Raw genomic sequence first — 11,836 nt, 5'->3', positions numbered from 1 at the left:
ATACGCAAGAGTCATAAACACGACGTCTGCGCAGTATTTGTGAGACTGAATTGGAGGAAATGACTTGTAATTCAAAGCTGCTATTTAGATCCTGTATCTTTTGCCTGGTGGCTGCATTTGGGTGTTGCTCCAGAGGAACAGCCGAGTTCCTGCTGTGCAGCTGGGGACCCGCACACAGAGGCAGTAGCACAGGATGCTCTCGATAAACATCGATAGCAGGACACCGGCAGCTTTTGACGGATGTTATTTTTAATGTATTCTATTTTGTTTTGTATAGTATGATATTATTTCTAATCTTATTCTATTGTTGATGTTCTTCTGTTTCTTAATCTTTGCTGCTCTTAAATTGTAACCGTGATCAAAACATTTCCCACTCGTGGGACTAATAAAGGTTTATCTGGTATTAATTTTCCTGAGGTTTCTCAGGAAACAGAGCTTCTGCTTTTCACCCAAAGTAGACACACTGCAGTGCAGTCCTCCAAGCTCCGGGGGAGGTTTACTGAACAAACAGTAAAAAAAAGAACCGGGGTAACAAAGGGCTTCTTTTTTATCCTGGGTCCTCATTCAGCCACAAACACATCAGGAGTGGAGTTGATGGAAATTTGGGTTCAATGTTTTGCATCAGGACATTTCAGTTCATGATGGTAGAGCAGCTGAAACTGTCTCGTCTGAACTTCATTTGATGCCGTTTGTCTAAATAGTAAAAGCAGACAAAGACTTGCTGTAGAAGAGAGCCAGAGATGAAAAATAACTCAGATCACATGCAGTGAGTAAAGAAGAACTACTCATGTGCATCATGGGAATCCCCGGCAGCCTGCGTCTATTGCAGCATAACTAAGGGAGGATTCAGGGTCACCTGGTCCAGCCCTAACTATATGCTTTAGCAAAAAGGAAAGTTTGAAGCCTGATCTTGAAAGTAGAATTCAAACTGGAAGCTGGTTCCACAGAAGAGGGGCCTGAAAACTGAAGGCTCTGCCTCCCATTCTACTTTTAAATACTCTGGAACAACAAGTAGGCCTGCAGAGCGAGAGCGACGTGCTCTTGTACTGCACTGGAACATCAAAATAAAACAAAATCACAAACTATTCAACATTTCACGAGGAAATCTTTATTATCAGATTGTTAATTAGCAGCTAAATTAATTTCTTTTTTCTTTTGCACACAGATTTTTTTAAGGTTCTGGATCAGCTGCAGTGATCCACAAACATTCGGGGCTCCGATTAGAGTCTGCGGCCCCGGAAAGTTTCCAAGCGGCTCCGTTCCATCCAGACTGTCATCATCAGGACGCCATCTGCTGGTTTTATGGTCCCACAAATGTCTCTGTGGGGTTTTCATCCACGGTAGACACACTCCCATGCAGTCCTCCAAGATATAGCACAATGCTGAAATTACATGATGTGAGTAACTGCCTAATGTCGACTGGTCTGGATACAAGAGGGAGTGAAAAAAGAGTTTAACGGGAGAACCGTAGCATAAAGTTCAAAGAGCGAAACAAACAGGCTGCAGTGACACTTGTCTCAGTTTCAATTCAGCTCTTCGTGTTTTAGAGCTTGACTTTTCTCCGTGGCTAGCTAACGGACCAACAACAGCACAAAGACAGGCAGACGGGCCACGCCCGCACGGGAGCTTCCTCTGTGGGACCATGAAACCAGCTTCAGGTGTCAGCAGTGATGTCAGCGTCTGGGACATCACATTTAGGTCCTCTTCCAGGTGCTGTGTTTGGGAAATTTTCCAAACATTTCCTTCAGCTTCACAGTCTGAGGTCACTTCCTGTTTCTCAGGGCCTGCTAAGAGTTCCCAAAATGCTAAGCAGCAGCAGCAGCGTGAGGTGAGGTCGTGTGTGCCCTGCAGATCCAACCAGCAGCAGGTGAACCCCCTCCCTGTCTGGGATCATGGTTTGGGCATCCTGCAGTGCACTGACAGCGGCCATGCTGGAGTTCAGGTCTCCGCTGGCGATCAGGTCGAACACGCAGGCCTGATAGTAGACGTCTCGAGCTGGAAGCAGAGCCGCGCAGTGGTCCTCAGCGCTGATGGCGGTGGACATCAAAGGGTCTGATGGTGGTGGGTGAAGCGTGTTGAGTCTCTGGGAGGGGGGGCAGCCCCACACGCACAGCTGGAGGTCCTGCTCAGGCCTGAACGCCTCAACGACGCCACGTGGCGAGAGGACTGAGAGGCCGAGCGAGCGGCCGCTCTGACGCACCACCAAGACCGTGCCGACGTGCACCGCTCGGATCTCGGCGTGCCGGCCGGGATTCAGAGACCGAACCGTGAGGCTGCGATGACCTCGCCACTCACCGCTCCACATCGAGCCGTCAGCGAAGGCGGCGGGGACGTTATCCAGTTCGGCCTGGTACAGCTGCTGGTCGATACACTGACGCCAGTTCTTGAAGATGATGGTGATCTGAGAGGAAAAAGAAGACATTAAATGCCGTTTTCCATAATAGCTCTGTGATTATTTTCATTTTGGGGTCGTAAATGTTTATTTCTGCTCACTGTTACATTTTTATTTGCTGTTATTGGGACATTTTGTCAGTTTTCAGCATGTCTGACATTCATTTCTCTCTTTTCACAGTAAACTGCATTTTGTGCACTGGGCTGTAGTTTGAGCACAACGCGACGACGCTCTATCGGTCAGCCCTGCAGCAGACTGACGGCATGCAGGGTGTACCCCACCTCACCCTCTGCTCGGATCCCCCCCCCGACCGTAAGTTGAGGTTTACATGAGAAGCTGATGGTGCATTTGACTGCTCCTGTAAGTGTCAGCACTCACCTTGGTGAGAACTGTGGCGTACATGCCTCCCCTGGCTGGTGAGCTGGTGGCTTGTACGTACAGATACTCATTGTCAATGAGAGGCCACGCCCCCGGAATGGCACATGTGTGGAAGTCATTGTTGAAAGTTCTGATGTGCGGGTCTCCGAACACGCTGCAGTGAAGGTATTCGGGTGTCTGCCCCTCCCTGCTGAAGAAGCTCCTCTCATACAGGCAGGTGTCCCCCGACAGCGTTTCAGCAGGGGGGGCCCGGGGCTGTGCCGTGGGCCCGACCCGGGGGCAGCGATGCTGGATGAGCAGATCTTCGATTCCTTGGACCGCAGAGTGGTAAGCGAGGTCACCACGACACGCTCGCGACAGCCTCTTGGTGCACATGGCGTACGAGCGCAGGGCGCTGCAGTAACCGGCGTTCGCCGCCTGCCTGCTGACAGCTGCTGCTCCTCCTCCTGCTGCCCCACCGCCGCTGCCACTACTGCTGCTGCCCAGGTCCAGCGTTGCAGCCACAAAATCCGAGTTACACCTCAGGATATGACAGGAAGCTGTAACTGATAAGAAGGAGAAAGTGTTTAGCATAAACAGGCTTACGGACACTCGAACTAGGGCTCCCACCATGCAGCAGTTTTCACATTTGCCTGATCAGCAAATTCTGGAAGGAGATACAAATCCCTCTGGAATTGCATCAGGGAGAACATCAGAACTGCTGTGGCAATCCTTTGTGAATAAAGGAGAAGCTCAAAGTAGCTTCTTCTTATACGGGGTTGACCCTGGAGAACAAGTGGACACTGGAACTGCAAGTTTTGCCACGTCCACATTGACTTTTAGACTTTTACCATCACAGTTCTGGAGGTTGCTGAAAAGCAGCTTCATGCAAGTGAAGCCAAATAAGGAAAAGCTATCCTGGGTGTACTGAACTGGCTTCCTAGTTTAGTCTCCAGGAGCCTGTAATACAATAATACTGCAGTCTCAGCATTTTCTGGACTGAAATGATGTGAAGAATAAATATAAAAATACATTTCAAATGTAGGACTAGCTTACTTTGAAATTTGATTTGGTAAATGGCAAATAGACCAGACAGGTCGCATCACTAACAGAGAGAGAAAGACAACAATGGGCACTCACATTCACACCTATGGACAGTCCAGGTCTCAAACTCTCGGCCGCGGGTCACTTGCAGCTCCCTTAACCTCTACTTGGTGTGAAGAAATATTCTTTTAATCATTATTCAAAAATTCTATTAATATGAAGGCAATATGAGCAGAGTGCTACAGGCATGGGCAGTGTAGTCCGTGCTGCAGGGAGCATGGACTGCTGTTATGTGTCTGTGAGCGAGGTGGGAGAGAAAGGAAAAGTAGGAGCTGTCACCGAGCAGAAACGGGAGCTGGAAGCATGTAAATATAATAATAACCACTGCAGCCAAGAAGAGAGCCTGACGAGCCCAGCTGTAAGTAAGCTGTTAAGACTCAACTGTACACCGTGTTCCTGTTTTCCTCCGAAACAATAAGCAGCCTTTCAACGCCTCTCTCTGCCTCTCGCTAGCAAAGTTGACCCAGACAACAAAGTAAAGCTAGTTTTCAGCTACGAGCCCGACGTATTAGCCAGAGCAGAGGTCTCTTTACTACCGTGGTGATCGTGGCTCAAGAGTTGGGAGTTCGCCTTGTAATCGGAAGGTTGTCAGTCTCGGTCGTTGTGTCCTTGGGCAAGACACTTCACCCGTTGCCTACTGGTGGTGGTCAGGACGGCTGTGGCTACAATGCAGCTGCCATCACCAGTGTGTGAATGGATGGATGACTGGATGTGTAAAGCGCTTTGGGGTCCTTAGGGACTAGTAAAGCTAGTAAAGCGCTATACAAATACAGGCCATTTACTATGGCTCGGAGCCGCGCACCTGGCTGAGGTACAGTAAAGTACAAACATGTTGAGGGATTGGCTGTGTTAGTTCAGATTAACGTGTACACTGATGTCTGCATTTTTATTTTGTTAAGTACGAACAAAATGATAGAAGTGCTGCCACGAGGAGAAGGAGCTTTGTTTAGTTGGTGGACCAATGAAAGGCTTCAGTTAGTTAGGAGTGAGAAAACAATGCATTCACGTTTGCAGTTTTGTCGTGTTATACAATATTTGAAATTTATTTGAAGCAAACAAACAAAACACTACATTTCAGGAAATATCAGTGGGTGGTTTCTTGTTTGTTTGATTTTTTGTACTACTTAAGCACTAAAGTGGTCCTCCAATGAGATGACGGTGCCAGCAGCGGCCCACGGCTCATTTGAGTTTGAGACCCCTGGTATAGAATCACCATTAACCTAACCGCACTAACTGCATGTCTGTGGACTGTGGGGCTGGGAGAGGACCCGTACATGCCACACAAAACAAGGATTTGAACCCAAGACCTTCTTGCTAACCACAGCGGTTTAAACCTCTTTACTGCTTACAGTTAAATTTAAAAAAACAACAGGCATACAGACACATCTGAGCATCTAAGACAAAGACTGTTTGGGATGCATTTCCAGCCATACATCCGTGTTTGATGGATCTTCCAGGAATTCTGCTAATTTCAGGAGAACTGGTCAGCAGGTGGTGCTTTCATACATGCTGATCTATGACAGAGTCTGCTCTGGAGCAGGTGTGGAGTGGTGTTGTTGCTCGGAAAGTCCGAAAATTCTAGCAAAAAATAAATCTTCAGGAGAAAAACACAAGCTTTTAAGAATCCACTGGCACTCTGTCTCTCTAATGGGAAGCTTTTATTTTGAAGGCCCTAAGCTGCTGCTAAAGGCTGATACCTGAGACATGCATTGATTAATGCTCAGCTGAAAGGCTGCTGGTTAAGAATCCATATTCTTACATGTTGGCAAATAAATATTTAAAGGATCAAAATAACAGTTTGTGGATATTATCGCTAATGGCTTTCCACTTCCTGTTGGGCTCTCAAGATGAAGAACTCTCCTGTTTTGTCTGTAATGTACTGGAGTCGCGTAGGCGTGTGGGAGGTGTGTGTGTGTGTGTGTGTGGTGTTGTTGTACTGGTGTTGTGTGTGTGTGTGTGTGTGTGTGTACCTTCAGGTAAAGAAACCTGGATGAGCAGCAGAGTCAAGTGGATCCAGCACTTCCACAGCAAGGCAGCCCAGAGCGCCATCAGCAGGCTCACAGCAGGTCGTTCAGTCAATCAGCACCAGACTGAAAAATGCCACAGACATGTGCCACACTCACCTGTTAGCAGCCAAACCCTGTAACCCGCCTCCACTTGTAAATGAGCTGGTTCGTTTGCTCTGATAAGGATTTCTGATCATGATGATGCTCTGAGTGGGAACTGGTACCTCTCTTCCCCTCTCATGATGCTACTCAGCATGATTCACTGGCAGGCTCATGTGATAATTAAATATTACAGTCCATCAGTGATTTCACTGCACATGAGTTCATCTGTCTGATTGCAATCATCATTCTCTTTAAAACTGATCATCAGAGTTCGTATAAATTCTGTGGTTGACTGAAACCAGTCACTAACATAATTTTGACTTCCAGGTAGGGGTGGGCGATATAACGATATACGATAGAAACGATATAAATTTGGCCAACGATAGAGATTTTGACTATATCGCTCTATCGCGATAGCGCATGTTGATGATGTCATCAAGCTGCGCCTGTTTTGGTTGAAAGCATCGCAGCGGCTACAACCATTATCATCTGCAAATTATGGCGGGCGACAGTCACAGCAAAGAGATGAAGCACTTTTGAAATATGGGGAAAAACTGCGCTTCCTCCACTTCCGTAACATCGATTCATTAATGTTGAATTCTCTCGCAGCTGTTCTGTTCCCATGTTGTTGCAGTATATTAATAACTAACCTCGTATTGTGGATGAATATCTCAGTTGTTCTCCTGGCTGAAGTTTGGCCCGTGTACAGCATCCTGCTATGCGACTGCATTTGTCCCTGACCACCAGAATCCCTCACGTTAACTTTTATCGAGTGGAAAAAAAGTTGGCTTCATCCTCCAGCTTCACTGTGCTAATGTTATGCTAACATAGCTGTGTCGCTAGCAATCACGTAGCACAACATTATATACCAGCTAGTCCAACTTCAGTAACCCTGCAAACGCCACTGCTGTTTAGTTTCTGTCTTTATGTTAGAAGTGGTAGCAGAGCTGTACGTTTGAATTAGTTTCAAAAATCTGCAGCCAAAATCAGTTCGAGGTCAGTAAGCACAACCAGAATTCATACATAAGGAACACTCTCGATTTTTGAGAAAATTAAAGGATTTTAAGTCCTTATAGTGTGGAAAATACGTTATACAGAAGAAAAGAATATATTGCAATATATATCGTTACCGCACGTGCTTCAAATTATATCGCGATATGGATTTTAGGCCATATCGCCCAGCCCTACTTCCAGGCATGAATCCCTCCTTTCAGCCTTTTTGTCTCTGAGTTGGACATCTTTTATATAAACTATTCATGTGAACAAGAATTCAGATAGACATAAAAAACAAATGTCGTGCTTGGAGAAAACTCTCCTGAGTTTCTCTGATACACCGGCTACATAGGGGATGACAGTGTTGTTGAGTCTGTCCTTCTTATCCTCCCTCGCTGGTGTCTGATCTTCTCTTCTGATGCACAGAAAAGAAGATGACGACATCCTGGTGTACTTCAGACCCAGCAACACACTCAGACAAAAACTGGTTCACCCAAAAGACAAAACTCCTAAACACAAACTTCACGGGACAAGACTCTGCTGTCCATCTGCATCTAAAGGTCAAAGGTCACTCTTTCGAGGATGCCAATGTTCACATTTTGGACAGAGAGGACAGATGGTTTGAAAGAGGAGTGAAAGAAGCTTCTATGTCCACTGTGAGCGACCATCCTTGAACAGAGGCGGGGCTTACGACACCAACTCTCTGCCATCTATGATCCAGTTTTGAGATCCTTCCCAGACGCCTTAACGCCCACTCACATCCTGGGCCATCTGACCTCAGGAATTCACATGATAGGGTGGGGCCAGGTTTCACAGTGAGCTCACCTGATTGTGACCCACACCCATTTTCACCCCTTGGCTCATGTGATTAGGTGGAGGATCATCAGAGGGTCCTTTGTCCCTCTTTGGGGGGAAACTCCCACTGGGTTTAAATCTGGGACTCTCCAGACCTTAGAACTGAAGAAGCTTCTCAGATGATAGTCATGTGCTTTTTGTATGCGCTGTGGTGTTTTTTTTTTCTGTTCTCAAACTGATCTCCCTGTTGGAGCTCAGTCTGGGGGGAGTTCTTTTTTCTCCTCGTCTTTCCTCATGTTGTGCATTTTCCATTATTATACCTCTCTGACCTGATCGTCTCCATGAAAGTGTGCTGACATCCTGCATCTGTGTGGTTCTCCAGCTGCACCATGGCACACAAAAAGGCACTTCCCTCCCTGAAGGACCTGTGCAGCACTCGCTGTCTCAGGAGGACACGCAGCATCCTACGGGACTGCACACACCCAGGACAGCGGGTGTTTACGCTGCTGCCGTCTGGCTGGAGGTTCAGGCTGCTGAGGTCCCGGACCAACAGACTGCAGGACAGCTTTTACAACAGACCGACAGCCCTAATCAATGCTAACAGCTGACCTGATTGGCTACCTCCCTGGACTTTTTGGGTGGGCAATAACAATAATAATGTGCAATAAACTTTCACTCACTCTTTTATTTTTTATTAAATCATTACTTTTTTTGCTCAAACCTTTCTTGCACTTGGACAAATCCACTTAAATTCCTCTGTTGTGTTTGTTGTGCTTAGTTGTGCTTATGCCAGCGTGGGACAGTTTCCAGTTCCATTGTACTATTGTGCTAAGCATGACTGTGCAACGGAAACAAAGAGTTATCTTATCCTATTCATGAAAACCTCAGGAACGGAAGAATGACCAGTTCCTGTACTGTGAGTCAGCCACCAAAGACTCCTCTGTGAAAGTGTCCCGACTTTTACAGCAGAAAAAAACAACACATTTCGAGCCTTGTGCAACAATGTTTGGGGCCTTCGGTGTGAGTTTCCCCCCCTCTAAACAAATATACAGACGGATCTTTTCAAACAGCGATTCACACATCTGAGGATAAAACATGAGAGTCACATTCCTTTTTTTGACTTTCTGTGGAATCGTGTGACTGTTTTCTCACAGTAACACAGATGTGACAGAGCGCCACCATCGGGACCTTCAGCTCACCTGCATGATGCTCGCTGGAACCTTCTTCTTCTCCAGGAGCCATTAGAAAACCTGCACACACAAATGTCACATGACTCGTGATCACCTGAACGATTCTTTAACGTTTTTTCAACCCTTTGGTTGATTTTTTTATGTCATGGTCAACTTAGCCGAAGCTGCACCGACACTTTCACTGTTTACTGTGACGTTCATGGATTCCATTCCTGTTACATTCTTTTATTGCTTTTATTGTCTGTGTAGTTTTTGGTTGTCTACATTTTTATTATTAAACGTGTTTTTCCAGTCTGTGATTTATATCACACTCTGGCAGATGACTGGACCTCCCCGAGTCTGGTTCCCACTGATGCCAAAGCGCTTTCTCATACGGATCGTGTGATTGTTGGGGTTTTCTGTTTACTCACCCGTGAGCTAACTGTTGTTGGCATTTGATTTGCTGGCTTGAAGGAGAGGGGCTAAAACAGCTGTTTTCTCTGTTCTCTCCAAACCACATTTATTGTCCCATTTCTCTCTGTTAACGTTATTTATATGTTCAATGCAAATGCTGCTTAAAAAATGTAAGCAACTGATTATCTTTTGTTAATTAATGATGATTTATCACTTTTATCTGCTTCACGCTAGTTTTTGTGGAATAAAGAAGTTAAAGATGTGAAATTTGGTCAGAAGCTTTAATATGAGGCCTACCTGCTCAGAGTTGGTCCTCACTGATAAACTCAATAACAAAATTACTTTAGATCCTTAAATATCCTGTTTCTGCAGTTTCCTCCAAGTTAAGCAGATCTAAGTATTAATAAAAGAACGATAAATATTCAGCCCGAGTGATTCATTCAGGTCAACCTGCCTCCTTTTTACTCTCTGCGCTGTAAAATGGACTCTTGTCTGTTTGTCTGTGTTTTTTCCTACAGAACAAACAGCAGCGGTCAGTGGGCGGGGCTTACTGCGATGGTTCCACACAGAACTTTGCGGACCGTCGCCTACACGTCGTCCCCGTGTGCTGTTAGCGGGAGGCATATACGTTGAACACCTCAATAAATGATTGATGTTGTTGCCTGTTCCGTTGGGTTTTAGCTGCCACCACAGATCAACCTGAGGGCAACTAGTTTGTTCAAAAACCTCCACAAACACATGAAGTCAGCACAAATGTGGAACTACTTCAGTGCTTCATAAAAGCAGCAAATAAGGAATAACGGTGTCACCAGGTCTGACCGGGAGACGCTAAGGCTGTGACTACAGAAAGGTGACCAGACTGCTCTCTGGAGTTGGTTACTGGGACACACACACACTTGGGAATGTGGGAATGAGGGGCCTCAGCAGGGGCCCCCGGGTAGGTTCCAAATATGTGACGCTGAACAGGGAGCATGCCGGCTGTTTCCAGCATTTCCAGTCTTTAAATTGAGCTTTGGGGGCTTGAAATTGATCCTCAGTCAATCAAAGGATTTATATAAAAACACTGAACTGGTCCTTTAAAAGAATGACCAGCATGAACGGTGACAGACAGCTGTCAGCTGACCTTTAGCCCTCTTTAACAGCTGTGTGTGTGTGTGTGTGTGTGTGTGTGTGTGTGTGTGTGTGTGTGTGTGTGTGTGTGTGTGTGTGTGTGTGCGCGAGCTTGTTGTACTCGTCTGTTTACACAACTGCATGGTGTTGATAAGCGAGTCCCTATAAGGTGAATGATTAAATCTGAAGGTCTAATGCGATACACTAATATTAATATGCAACGTTAGGTCTGCTGCAAATGCTCCTGGTCAGCGTCCTGTGTTTCCAGTAATGCAAACGTGACTGTGTGTGTGTGTGTTTTGGAGTGTGAGGCTAAATTTAAACCTCAGTTGCTCTGCAGAGTTACAGTCACACAGGCTTATAAATACCCACACACAATATGAGCAGTTTATATGTATGAGCACACACACACACACACTGGGAACATTTTTTGAGCATGAGTCTCACTGGTCATACTGGTCACAGAATTCCACCCAGGCTGAGTCACAGGTAATTTGTTCGTGTTTCTCACGTTTTCATCGCTGGTGTCCGAATGTAAAACGCAACCTTTACCAACCCTCTAATATCCATCAGAGTAACGTCTGTGTGACCCGGCGGGTTTAAAAATCCAAAGGATGTGATTGTTGTGCTCTTGAGTGTCTCTCGTCTCAGTGAGCATTACTAGCTGCCACTAACTTTGAAACAGGGTGAATGACTCTCTGCACAGAGACTGCAACACTGAAGGGTTAGAGAGCTGCCCGCTGTGTTGGGGCACAGCTTAATCTATACCAGAAGCTTCCTCGCGTTCTTGCCTTTCACAATAAAAGCAGTTGACAAAATGTACATTTTGGTGATAGACAAATGAATAAAATGTCTTATGAAAGTACGCCAAAGCAGTTTACCTTAAAACTCATGATTAAAATAAGAATATTAAGAAATATAGTAATTAAAATTTTCTTGTCTTTGTTGTTGGACAAATGCACTAAAAACACTTTTGGTAAATAAACAGAAATAATTTGGATAAAGTGTTTGGGGAACTACTCTGGAGAAGTCAGACAATATCTGCTTTCATAGCAGTACTGTGGTGTGCTGCGAAATCACACGCCACCGGTTTACGGTGAAATCGTGTAACTAAAGTGTTTTCTGTTGGACAGCAGCTGCTAATTATTAAACCACCTGAATTCACTTCTGCGAGACTGTATTCATCAAACAAAAAGTGAAAAAGCGTGTCAGGGTTTAACGATTACACCAACGTGATGGTGAAACTACAAAGAGTCTCACTTAAGCCATGAAGGCGATCGTGGCTCAAGAGTTGGCAGTTCGTCTTGTAATAGGAAGGTTGCCGGTTCGAGCTCCGGTCGTTGTGTCCTTGGGCAAGACACTTCAGCCGTTGCCTACTGGTGGTGGTCAGAGGG

General features: G+C 45.8%; 1 protein-coding gene across 2 annotated transcripts; it reads right to left on the bottom strand.

Moving 5' to 3' along the window:
• Positions 1–1,085: 1,085 nt before the first annotated feature.
• hjv (hemojuvelin BMP co-receptor) lies at positions 1,086–9,937 on the bottom strand. 2 transcript variants are annotated; one of them, XM_042214518.1, is made up of 5 exons: positions 9,630–9,937; positions 8,949–8,999; positions 5,824–5,943; positions 2,771–3,315; positions 1,086–2,401 (listed from the first exon to the last, which is right to left on the bottom strand). In XM_042214518.1, exons 3-5 carry the CDS (start codon positions 5,900–5,902, stop codon positions 1,778–1,780), a joined length of 1,248 nt encoding a protein of 415 aa, XP_042070452.1. In that variant the 5' UTR covers positions 5,903–5,943; positions 8,949–8,999; positions 9,630–9,937; the 3' UTR covers positions 1,086–1,777. The 2 variants fall into 2 exon arrangements, with proteins under 2 accessions (XP_042070452.1, XP_042070453.1); XM_042214519.1 differs by having other exon boundaries at positions 8,949–9,937.
• Between the last annotated feature and the right edge of the window lie 1,899 nt (positions 9,938–11,836).

Source organism: Haplochromis burtoni, unplaced genomic scaffold (genome assembly GCF_018398535.1).
Source record: "Haplochromis burtoni strain Fernald_Lab_line unplaced genomic scaffold, NCSU_Asbu1 Contig_581, whole genome shotgun sequence".
NCBI classification, from domain to species: domain Eukaryota; kingdom Metazoa; phylum Chordata; class Actinopteri; order Cichliformes; family Cichlidae; genus Haplochromis; species Haplochromis burtoni.
Note: the sequence above shows the minus strand (reverse complement) of the source record. Positions and strands in the feature narration are given on the sequence as shown.